The 12,517-nt window shown below is 47.4% G+C and overlaps 1 protein-coding gene and 1 long non-coding RNA gene across 4 annotated transcripts in view; one reads left to right on the forward strand and one right to left on the reverse strand.

The window, feature by feature from the left end:
• Positions 1-1,776: 1,776 nt before the first annotated feature.
• LOC132248492 (uncharacterized) lies at positions 1,777-7,602 on the reverse strand. Its single transcript, XR_009459686.1, has 2 exons — positions 7,419-7,602; positions 1,777-7,307 (listed from the first exon to the last, which is right to left on the reverse strand). It is a non-coding gene; the product is annotated as an uncharacterized LOC132248492 (long non-coding RNA).
• Positions 7,603-7,736: 134 nt separating this feature from the next.
• NAT8L (N-acetyltransferase 8 like) overlaps positions 7,737-12,517 on the forward strand; it is a 58,990-nt gene continuing 54,209 nt past the window's right edge. For 2 of the 3 annotated variants that reach the window (XM_059721494.1, XM_059721495.1), the window contains exons 1-3: positions 7,737-8,132; positions 8,692-8,890; positions 10,338-10,502. In XM_059721494.1, coding sequence (XP_059577477.1) covers positions 7,818-8,132; positions 8,692-8,890; positions 10,338-10,502 — 679 coding nt within the window. In that variant the 5' untranslated portion in view covers positions 7,737-7,817. Of the gene's footprint in view, positions 8,133-8,166; positions 8,891-10,337; positions 10,503-12,517 lie in introns of those variants that run through there. The other variant, XM_006271919.3, reaches the window with a different exon arrangement.

The raw sequence follows: 12,517 nt of genomic DNA on the forward strand, positions 1-12,517 counted from the left end.
AATGTAGCTATATTACTTATCTATAATTGATTGAGTACAAAATTCTGGATTATTTTTGGTGAAAATAGGGTATTGGGCCTCAGTTCAGGAACCAATCCCCCATTTATAACATTGTTTCCTATGGGAAATCAGTTCCGGGTTACAACGTTCTGACTTAAGACGCGGTTTTCAGGAACCAATTGTGTCGTAAGTCCGAGGACTGCCTGTATTAGCACTTACCTGGAGGTGTGTGGTCAGGAACAAACTCTGATAGAGTGCATTTCATTAAAGGCTTCAGCAGTGCTCTTAGTATTTTACAGATACTTGCAGCCCTGCTCCAAGATACCATGAATCTCCTTTGGACATAGATGAGACAAGCCAGATTCAACCAGCCCCTGGTGTACTAATCTGATCTGAAGAGAGCATGGGCTTGCAGTAAAGGCTTTGCAGAAAATAAGGGGAGACCTGAAAAAGGCTTGCTTGGTGTGTAAGACCGAGGCAAGTCCAGCCTGGGGTGGGGGAAGGTGCAAAGGTGAGAGACAGAGAAAGAGAGTATGTATGGTGTGGATAGAAGAGAAATTTGGACCAACCCCAGGAGGAGCAACAGAAATGCAACTCCAAACATTCATGTCTCTGAAGATGTGGAAGGCTTGCTGAAGGGTCAGACACAAGAGCCATGCAGGATCTTGCAGGGCTATGGCTTGCAGTAGGAAGGTGGTTCACATGGCATGTAAAATGAGATCCAGTTGGCTGTTGATTTGCAGCTGCAGGAATCCCATAGCTAGAACAATTTGAATGGCTAGTGAAGGCTCGTCAGCTCCTTCACTTTGTCAGAATTTTTCAGAGCATAAAATTTAGTTTAGATCATGGACTTGGAATGACCTGTGTACTCATGCTCTCGGTTTTACCATCCGTGAAATGGACACAACAACATCTGTCAACTGTCAGTAAAGTTCTTTGGAACCCTTAGCTGAAAGAAGCAGTGTAAATGCAAAGATTAATCCCACCTGGTATCATTTTATAAAAATGCCAGAAAAAAATGGAAAAATAAGCTCTGACTTGAGTCCAGACCATATCAGGGAAAAAAACAGGTGCTTCCCCTATGGCTGTACTTGCATTCCACATTGACAAATATGTGGGCATTTAAATCATTGCTGGAGGCAAGTCAGCAGCCACACACTTGACGATTTGAAGTGGCAGAGCTAGGCAAACCACACATACAAGCTCCAGCAAAACCCAAGATGCATGTGCATAATAACCCCAAACCAGAAAGATACGGGGCTTATTCTCTGGAGAGAATTCCTTCTTCATTAGCTATTGTGTTAACCCTTTGTGAGCCTCCTGCCATTTGTTCCACACCAGGAACTCTGAAAAAACATGGGACATCAAACCCCTTCATATAATTGCATCAGCAGTGCCATGTATATTGAGAGAGAATGAAAGCAACAGTTCAGAACTCATTAGAAGGAGCTTTTATATGCTCTGATTGAAGTGATCCATTGTGATTTTTATACATCGTGATCACTAATCTGATGTGTTTCAGCTACTGGACATGCTCCCAAGCACACTGTGACCAAGAAATGATTTAAATGTGTGTGGAATGAACAGAGGTAAATAGCAGGTTTATAAAGCGTTAAAATGTGGGTTTTTTCCTATAATACAAATTGAGGGAAAAATGCTGTTTGAAGTGTAATAGTGAAGGGAGGTAGCAGCAGCGCTTTGAAGCTGTCCGCAGCGTGGCAGAAAGCCTTCTCCTGACTGAATACAAGGGATAAGCTTTAAAAAAAGAACACAATCTTTTCTAGAGCCCCTTAAATAATTTAATGACTGATCATTACAAACCCATACAATGTTCTTTCTCAGGTACATGGAAACATTGAACTACAATTTCAGGTTGGCTCTGGCCCCTTGCCAGGATCTAAAACCCCTGCTGTTGTTGTAAAGGTAACAATATTTTTAATTACTTAGTGTCACAAAGATGTTGAACTCCCTTTGCTTGAGCACTTCCCAGTCCCAATGAACCTAGTGTACTTTAAGCCTCCAGAGTCCAGGCTGACTCCAGTTACTTCTATGGGCTTGGGGCCTCTAGGCCTCTCTTGAGGAGCCAATTATCTGCCTAGCATCCTCTTCTGAGAGCTGGGACATACTGTACAGCAGTCTGTTTTCCTGAGTCTTGTTCTGACCGCTCAAGCTCCTTCCCAGGTTAAATGTACCCTCTTCCAGAACACCAGCCCTGTGGGTGCTTTGGCCTACAGTTTAACTCTTTTGGTGCATGTGATAATGCAAGCAAATAGATAGAAACAGACTTTGCACAGAGATCCTGACAATATCATTGCTCTTTTCATAACAGCACGAATGATAAACCCTGTAGACATTTCCCTATTTCTGTTTCCTCGTCACTCTGGAGTATTCTTTGGGCAGGGGTCAGGTACTCTGAGGGTCCAGGATCCTTCTGTACAGCTGTCTGTCTTCTGGACCATCAAATCCTTCCACTCGGGTTGCCTTCTTTGACCCTGGTTAGTTCTGTCACCAAAACACCCCTTTTCTGCTAAAACACTATGTTCATCTTCACCTCTGCCACCCACGGCTGCATTTGCCTGCGAGGCTATGCCCTTTTCCTCTTATGTAAGTTTATTTTGGATTTTACCTTGTCCCTGTGCCCAGCCTGAAGACTGTCCGCTGAAAATATCAGTTTTCCCAAGTCTAATCAACTTTCTTAGAATACCAGTTTTTGGCCAACTGCCTTTAATACTCTTCAGTTTCCCTTGTCTGGCAGGAATGTGCTAGAAGTCTTGTCAGCAGAGGGATGTACATCCCCAAAGAAACATTTCACAATGCAGCAATTTTTATAAGAACGTTACACTTTTTGATCCAACTAGGTAGGCAAAATTGGAGGCCTGCTAGTTATTCCAGTTTGAAGGAGAAATGGGTGGTGGGCTAAGGTATTTCTTTGATGCAATCTAATTTATTTACCAGGAACATACACAGGTCTTGGTAAGGAGGAATCCACAACCCAAAGACAAACTGCCCTAAAAACCACTGCCTCATTCCTACTTCACTTGAGTTCAATAGACACTTTGCCATTGTCTTCAGGCTCTGTAGACACATGGCCACCATGAAATCTATTGTCCTCTAGATTGAAAGAGAACAATCAGATTAAGACCCAAGGTGTAAACCTGGTTTAACTGAAGTCAATGTCAGTTTTTTCTACTGGCTTCAACTGAGCAAGAATTTTACTCCTGTATATTGCAGAACAACAACAGGTGGAGACATTTTGGCCCAAAATCTCGGTCAAATCCATATTCTCCATGGGCTATTTAGTATGCATATGGAACAGACAGGACCTCATTATTAAGGCTCTGATTCCAAAAGAATTCTCTGCAGTGAGCTGCATTAAACTCTTATTTATCTATTTCAGAAGGATAAAGGCATGAACTGATCTTAGCAAAAGTTAGGCTGGCAGTTCTACAGAGAATACTTATTGCAAAGCAAATGTCACTAATCTTTCTCCCTTCAGGGTTAGACTAGGGATTTATTAAGCCCCAGAGACAAAAGTAATTGCCTTAACTTCTTGCATCCCACCAAAGAACAGAGCAACAATCCCTGTACAATTATTTTCTTTCCCAGTCCTGCACAGGTGACATACAAGGTACAAGGTCACCAGTGGTTCTGGAGCAGGCATGCTATAGATACAGCCAAAGCTGGGGACTTGGGCTGAGGTGTGCCAGTGCTTCTGCTAAAACCAGAGCTGGAGGTTCCTGCCTAGAGGGTCTTGCCCCTCTGCTCAAGTTCAGACCGATGGCCATATTTGGGGTCAGGAAGGAATTTTACCCCATGGTCAGATGGTACCGACTGCAGGGGGTTTTGCCTTCCTCTGTAGTGGTGGGGGGTGGTGCTCTCTACTCAGGGTCTCTTGAGCATATATGGACATTTCATAGAAATAGGACATTGGCTGCTGTGGTTCCCCTATTTTAACTGTGTCAGGTTAGGATGTTAGGTCTGCGTTGTGTCAAGGTTGATGGTAGTCTTAGTTAGAGTTTAGATTATGGTTTGTATAGGACGGTTTGGACGGGGTTGCACTAGATGGCCTGTGGAGGTCCCTTCCAGCCCGACTTCTCTATGATTCTACAGTCACTTGGGGATGCAGTGTCTGTTCTGCTTAGGTTCTCAGGCCAATGGTTGTTGTTTGGTGGATATGTCGAATGTAAGCACTTTGAGAAGGCACTCAGATCTGTGAACCAAGTCTGGTAGTGTTGAGAAAAGAAATCACATTCGAATTAAAAATGGAGGCTTGTCAATCTCTGTATGCACCTTGGTTACCTACTGCTAGAGAAATTGTTAAGGATACAAGAGATCGCTTCTCCCAGAGCACAGAGAACAGGTAATGGAAAAGGGGAGATGTAGTGTTTCTGCATTTATAATATCATATGGCAATTTCTGCTTTAGATTGATTAATCTTTAAAACTAAGTGGAAGAGCCTTTGAAGACTAAATAATTGTAGCTGCTTATACTTTCTGCAGGAGAGCTCCTTTCAAGCATGCCATGCAATATTTGCATTAAGTGTGCAAACATGATGCTCAAGATAAACCAAGAGATTTCAAATAGGAATCCAGTGTTAAAAACATTCTTCTCTGCTGTGGTATTTTGGAGTTGTTTTGTAACAGAAGAATTGCACCATAGTTTTTCTGTAGTCAAAAATAAGTGAAGACTAACAGTTGCATTTTCCAAGGGGTGCCTTCCATCTATCCAGGTATGCCTCAAGTCTAAACAGGTTGCAAACCACTGGTTTAGAAGGTCTTTGATGTATGCAGAAGTGAATTTCCCTTGAGTGGGGTAGAACAGTATTGAGCTTCATGATTATTCCTGTGAACAGGTTGCCCTGCAGATTATTGTGGACTGATTCTCCCATAGGATATTAAGAAGGGGACAGTGGACTCCTTACTGGATTGATGCGTACCTCAGATCAAAATCAGTCCCAAATAGACCTGCCGAAGGCCACCCAATTGTGAATTTCCTTGGGTGGAACATCCAGGTATTCTGAACATTCCCCAGCCTGAACCTTGCATAATTTACTCCAACTGGTTCTGGGTTTCTTGCTTTGTCAGAGGAACACAAGAAACATCCAGACGTGTTAGTTCTTAAACCAACCAGTGGGAAGGGTTGCGAGCAGTTGCATGAAATTCAAGATTCTGAAAAGAATGTCCATTTTAATTAAATTAGTTCTATCCATTAGGTTCAATGTGAGGCCACGCCATCTGGGGAGATCCAGCCTTAGGTTCTAGAGGAGTAAGAGAAAAATGCTTAGTGACTTGAGATGACAACTACATTATTAAATATGTAAAGCCCCTGGCAAAGCAGTTGGCTTGCCAAAGACTTGTTTTAACAATTTCCCTTCTATTCTTTGGGCTCAAATCTGCTTCTACTGAAGTCAACTGGAGTTTTGTAATTGATTTCAGAGAGAAAAGGACTCGGCCCTTAATTTCCAATGACATTTGCTTCAATCAGTCACAGTTGCCTGCTCTTTCACTAATTCCTTCCTCTCTCTCCCGCAGTTCAGCAACACAATCAGAGCTCCTGATTTCCTCCACTTCCTAGTGAAATCTGGAAGCCTGGCTTTAAAAAAAGGGAGAAAGAACAATTCTGTGATGAAGGCCCTGACCCACGACACAGGAATTCTGATTAAATATCTTTCTTGTTACCATCTCACTGCGGGACTCTGGACAAAGCACTTGATTTCTCTGTGGCTCAGTCCCCGACCTGTAAACTAAGAGCAGCAATACTTCTCTAACTTGGGTTACAAGGATAAATTAGGTAATGTTCTTGAGATACTGAGAAGCAATGCATGCCATATAAGGCCTTAGGAGAGCAGTTCTTAGCATTTTTACACTCAAGGCACCGCACAATAGATTAGAGGCATGCCTCGATAGACTCAGGGCACCTCTTGGCAAATGTCAGCCCTTAATTTTCACCTTTTTTTTACTACAGAAAAATAATAAAGCATCCTTCTGTTGCAAAGAATTAAAAAAGATCACAACAGGTTAGGAAGTTTTTAATACTATAGATCCCGTTACAAAATTCTGGTTTCATCCTATGAATCATTTTTGTGCGTCTAACATTGCTAACATTGTGCAGTACCCAATGGCATCCTGGCTGAGAATTGCTGCCTTAGGGCTTAACTACACATGGGGTTATTCTTGATTAATTTTATCCATGGGCATACTTATCCTGGGATAAGAATATTCACACATGGAGTTTATTAGTAATAACTCCAGGAGACAAGTCCTCACAGAGGAAAAATAAATGGTTGGCAGAAGCTTCAGTGATTGCTATATACTGAGAGCATTAACTTTGTAAGAAAGAATGGGATGAGATTTTACTACTGGTTATTAAGCGCCAATTGCACACTAGGAGTTATCTCAAAAAAGTGAAATAGCTGGATGGCTTCTTTATAACCTACAGAAATGAGCACTAAGTATTGTTTTAAATTAAATGTTTAAGACATGAAGCTCCTACCTTTAGCGTGTAGCATTCTAAATCAAAAGGCAAATAAACGTTTATCTGAAATATTATTTGGATTATAAGAATTTTTGGATCTTAGGGGATACAAAGTTTCACACCACCTAAAAAGAATTCAAAGTGACTGTTCTGTTTGAGGGTGGGAAATAACAAACAGGTAAGTTTTCAAGTGCACTACACTCTGAAAACCTCTCTCACGTGAGAGGAAACTCCTTTCAGGGGGGCTAATTTTAAACCAGTTTGAAGTCTCACCTCTTGAGATGATGGGCTTTGCTGTTTCAGTTAATCAATTTCTAATCTATTTGCTTCTGCTGGGACTTAAAGCTAGAGGTTCCTGGCTAAAAGGTTTTGCCCCTCTGCTCAGGGTCAGACTGATTGGGCAGATTTGGGGTCAGGAAGGAAGTTTACCCCATGGTCAGACTGGTAGGAACTGCAGGGGCTTGGGGCTTCTTCTGTAGCAGGGGGTGCAGCTCTACCTGGGATCTCTCCTGCCTGTATTAACGACCTTTTATACAAGCAAGGCATTGGCTGCTGTGGGTCCCCTGCTTTAGGGATGGTAGGTTCAGAAGCTAGGTCTGCGTCATCAGGGTTGAGGGTCCTCTTGTATAGAATCTAGAATAGATGATGGTCTGTATGGGATGGTTCGAACAGGGATGATCCTGCCTCTGGCAGGACTAAATGACCTCTGGCAGTCCCTTCCAGCCTGACTCCCGCAATTCTCTGATGAACGCACCGATCACCATAACACCAAAGCATCGCCGGCCATTATGCTCCAAACTTTTTGAACATCTGCTCGAACAGCCCAGCCCTGGCTGCAGTCGAAAAGAAAACAGAAATGGTTGGTGGGAATTTCAAATCCAGTCACCCTGCCATGCTCACTGCTGCGCGCTCTTGACACCGCCTGGGTCCCAGAGCAGCCTTACCCGAAAACCAGAAGCAATGCCAGCATGCAAAGAGGTGCCGTGGGGGGCCAGTCCTGCCCTGCCCTGCGCTGGGACGGGACGGTTCCTTCCCAGGTCCCTTCTACGCACCTGCCGCGGTCTCAGGCATGCAGCTCCTAGCCCCCCAGTCCTTCAGCTACGGACACTCAACGCTGACCGGGCTTTTCTAGCGCGCGCTGGCAACAGAAGCAGGGACCTGCCAGCCCCAGCGCTAAGTCTGACATTTGATTCTCCCGATTGCGTCGCCTGGAGATTACTCCTCCCCGCCCCCCAGCTCATGCCCTTGGCTCCCGGGCTGGTGCGGCAGGCGGGCTTCGCCGGGCCGGGAAGCGCGGGGCGGCTCGGAGCACCCGCGCCTGCAGGAGCCTCGGGCGGGCGGGGATGCGAGCCCGGCGGGCGCTCCGCCAGGCTCCCGGCCGCTACCTGCACCGAGGCTGCAAGGCGCATGCTTGGACGGGGGGCGGGGGAGCAGATGCGGCCGGTTTAAACCGGGAGAGGCTCGAGCGCTCGGCCGCGTCCCTCCAATGGCGCGGAGCGGGGAGGCGCCGCCGCGGGACCTGCGCGCGCTGCCGCTGCTGCAGCTGCCCGCACAGCGCCACCTGCGCGCGCACCGGGGCCGGGCGGGCTCCTGCGCCCCGGTGCTGCGAGGCGGGCGCGGGGGGTCCCAGCCCGGCGAGGGGGGCGTCCCCGAGCGGGGTGAGGCTGGCCGCAGCGCCCCTGCGCGGGATTTTCAGCCGATGCGCGGAGCAAGGGGCTCCCCCGGGGGGGGGCCAAGCCAGGCGCCCCCCGCCCCCCGGGGCACGTGCTCCGCTCCCCGCCCCGCAGCGCAGCGCAGCGCAGCGCAGCCCCGCGGCCGCAGTCAGCACAAAGGGGAGGAAACGCCGGACCCTCCGCGAGCAGCCGCGCTCCTCCCCCGCCCCCGATCACATGGTGACCCCGGGCAGCCAATGCAAGGGGCGCTAGGACCCGGGGGGACCCGGCCCGGCTCGCCGCGTTATAAATGCCTCTCCAAAATGCGGCGCAGCTCCTTGCTCGCCCGCCCGCCCGCGCCGCCCCGCTCCTCCGCGCTCCTCCGCCGCCCGCCGCGGGGCTCCGTGCGCCCTGACCCCCCGCGCCGCCGCCCCGCGCCCCGCGCCCGGCCCGTTGCATGCATTGTCTGTCTCCCAGGATGGTTTGCGAGACCAAGATCGTGGCGGAGGATCACGACGCGCTGCCGGCAGCCAAGAAAGACGCGGTCCTTGTCTCTTCCTCGCAGATGTGGCCCTCGCTGGCGGGCGCGGCGCCGCCGGCCGAGCTGGGCAAGGACGGCGCGTACATCCGCGAGATCCAGCCCGGCGAGCAGGCGGCGGCGCGGCGCATCTTCTACGAGGGCATCATGGAGCGGATCCCCAACACGGCCTTCAGGGGCTTGAAGAGCCAGCCCCTCGCCCAGCTGCTCTACGGGCTGCTGGCCGGTACGTACCGCGGGCCGGGACCCGGGGGCGCGGCTGCGGGCGGGGACAGCGGGTCGTCCCGGGGCGGGGGGGGGCTGCAGCCCCCGGGGAAGCTCGGCGGGGGGTTGGATGCGGATTCGGAGGGCGGGCGCGGCGCGGAGCGGAGCGGTGCGGGCATCCCTGGCTGCGGGCAGGGGAGGGACCGGGCGGGCGGGCGGGCGGCGGGCTCGCCTTTCCGCCTCTCCCAGCCCCGCGCGGGTCGAGGGGGAGGCGGGCGATGGATGGGAGCGGCGCGGGGCTGCGGGCGGGAGCCGGGTTCCAGGTTCCAGCGTCGCTTGGCGACAGCCGGGCCGCGTTCGGAGGGTTCTGCCCGGGTTCCAGCGTCGCCTGGATACGGCTGGGCCGCGTTCGGAGGGTTCTAGCGTCGCCTGGATACAGCCGCGCAGCGTGCGGCCAGGGCTGCGCTGCAGTCCCTGTAGTCCCTACAGGGCCGAGCCCTCCTGCAGGCGCTGCCCGGCGGGCGCAGGGTCCGGCCCTGCCCAGGAAAACCTGTCCCTTGACCCTGCGGCGGGAATGGCTCCTTCCTCCGCCTCGTGGGCTGAGGAGAGCTAAGGGTCTTTGTGCGGGCAGGACGGAGGGTGGCAGGTAACTTGGAGACACGCTGTTCAGATGCTGTTGGCCCCTGGGAGCTGCACTGTTGCCGCCTGCCGCAAAGGCCATTGATCTGGGGCTGGAGCATCCTTGCTGACGGGTGGCTAAAGCAGCCATCTCGGCGCTGCCTGGTTTTCTAGCACCCAAGTGCCCCGCATTATGCAGCTTCTTGGTCCTGAAGCAGAGCAGGGTAGAGCTGAGCAGTTGCTGCCCCTTACAGATCATCTGCAACCGAATCTCCCAGTGCCCAAAATGATGATGATTTATTAACAAGCACCTTTCTGTTGCTTTGCTTGCGCTGGGCATCTTGCTTAGCCACAAAGCTGTATCCCTTCTGATACTGTCTTGATGGAAAGCCATAGTTGGATACCACGGTTTTGGTGCCCGGATTTATCTGCAGGGACTGGCGATGCAGTCAGATCTTGCTTTGAGCTGCGGTTGCAAACCTTAATCCAGAGATCATCTTTCTTTGGTGTTCTTGTGACGTGATGACACTTGCAGGACTGTAGAATTGGAGCAGGTTAAATCTGAGGAGCTCTTCATCAAACGAACTAACCTTCAAGTTGAAATGTCTAGGTAATTTAAGATGGGGGGAATCATAATGCAGCTTATTTTTTATGAATGGTCTAGTTTTAATGATGTGTTACTAAATGATGTGAACTATGTTTATCTTGAAAATGCAAATTGAGCTCTTGTTGATATAATACAAATATGCTTTTGTCTGTGATGATTTTTTTTAATGGGTTTGTGTTCCGAAATCAACACTAAATTCTCTTTTCTGACAGGTATCGTTTATTTCTCTTCCTTATCTCCATAGTAATATGCTTTGTTGTGACCAAGTCCTTGCTGCTGACCTGCTGTTTGCCCATCTTTCTAATGGGTATGAGGTACTACTTCAGTAGAAAAGTTATCCTCAACTATCTCGATTGTGCGCTGCATACGGACATGTCTGATATTGAGCAATATTACATGAAACCACCAGGTGAGTATTAATTCCACGGAGGGAACATTCACCAAATTCTGCTCATGAAAAAAATGGCAGTTTAATATCTTTTCTCATGTCAGCAACACTGAAAAACCTGAAGTGGCTAGAATACAGCCTGAAGGTCATGTATGATTTAAAGAGCAACCCTAATCTTTAAGAGGGGTATACAGCCCATGGAGACTACAGGCCCCAGAATACAGGATTCTCAATTGCAACAGCTTTATTCAGTAGCTGGGATCTTGGGAAGTCAGTGTATCCTGACACTTGTCATCTACTTGGGCTGCACATTCGTATTAGTGGTTGCTGCAGTCTGTGCTATTTCATGCCAGTTATGTGCATCCCTTATATCAGGCTCTTTGCAAGTTGTCCATGCATCCCACAGTTGACAGCAGCATTCAGACTGAGGGGTGGTGGGGAAGGGGAGACGGAAGGAATTTGAACAAAAACATACAGAGGAATCCATTTGCATACCACAGTTTTAGGTTTGGGAAACCAGACATTTTAGTTGGTCTGCACATTTTCATGTTTCGTTCAAGAAGAACTTCCAATAAAGCAAGTGTCTGAAGATGCACAAACCAGGTGGGTAAGGGGATATTGTCTGTATGCATTTATATGTAGGTGTGTGTAAGTATTTGTAACTTTTGCATATTTGTTATTTTATTTGTTATGTAATCTTGCTGCAAAAGTATCTGAAACACTCATTGAAAGTGGGCTGCCACAGGAACTTGTCAAAGAAAGAGAGAAAAAAGGAAAACCTTTCAAAAGGATTTTGTCCGTGTCTGTTGTACAGCTCTAGCAGGAACCGATATATGGGGATATTTGGGTGTCACCTGAAATCAATAATAATAATAATAATAAAGGCCACTAGGAGAGGAAGGTTAATAACAGCTCATAATTCTCACTGATTATTAGTACTTTCTAAATCAAAGTAGTTATTGCCACTGTAGCCCTCTCTAATGCTACTGGACATTTTTAGAAGATTAACATATAGTACAACGACCAAGCACATTTCCTTTATTCATTTCCAACATACATTCTTAAATTCTTTTGCAATTCTATTCATCCTCTACTTGAAGAACCAAGATGTCTTAAAGCAAATCAAATCTCTCCCATCCAAAGATGGCATATGGTTTACATGGATGTTATGTTTAATTTTACAGTGTCCAATTTGAATAGGAAAGCTCAATATCTTTTAGCATTTTAGACATGGGGGGATTTGCTGTAGTGTGTATCATTAAAAAATTGAACTTCGTTATAATTACTGCCTTTAGAATAAGAGGGCTCTTACTGAAATGTTTTATTAAACTATAATTGTAGTTATAAAGGAAAGGAACTAATATAGGATCTTGTGCATTTTTTGTGAAAAAATAATGTATAACTCTTCCAGCGTGAAGGGTGTAATGTGATTTGATAAGTGTTTGTAACTTCCATCAATGCTCATGAATTATGTGGTAGAAACTCAAATTATAGATTAAAATAAACATATTTACAGCATTCATATCTACAGAAATGCATTCAAATGAAAATAAGATATTTTAGTAAGCTGCTTTAGGTCAGTAAGGGAAACATAATCCAATTCCGTTGCATTGACACTATGACTGAGAGCGATCTGACTTACAGCATTATGCTCTGCTTTTATTTGGTGACATACCAGGCCAAATCCAATTTTGGAATAAGCCAGTGGACTTCCCGGGTGAGTCAGTCAGTCGATCAGAATTTAATCAAGGGTAGCTAGGGTTCAGATGCATCAGATTTGTGGTGTCAACGGTGCTTGTTAAAGGTTTCTTCATGTAGCAGAAGTATTAGGCAGTTTAGCACAAGTCATAGTCTGTGCTGAGGAGAGCACAGACCAAGACTGCAGGTCACAAGACTGAGGGTCTTTGGTAATGGCAGGTTGTATAAGACTTATCGTACAGTGTAAGGAAGTCTAGAAGGCTCATACCTCTTCAGTCTGGAACTGGAGCTTAGAGCTACCTTGCTTCTATTGGCATGAGAGCTGAATTCACTTTCAA

This window comes from Alligator mississippiensis, chromosome 2, assembly GCF_030867095.1.
Source record: "Alligator mississippiensis isolate rAllMis1 chromosome 2, rAllMis1, whole genome shotgun sequence".
Lineage (NCBI taxonomy): Eukaryota > Metazoa > Chordata > Crocodylia > Alligatoridae > Alligator > Alligator mississippiensis.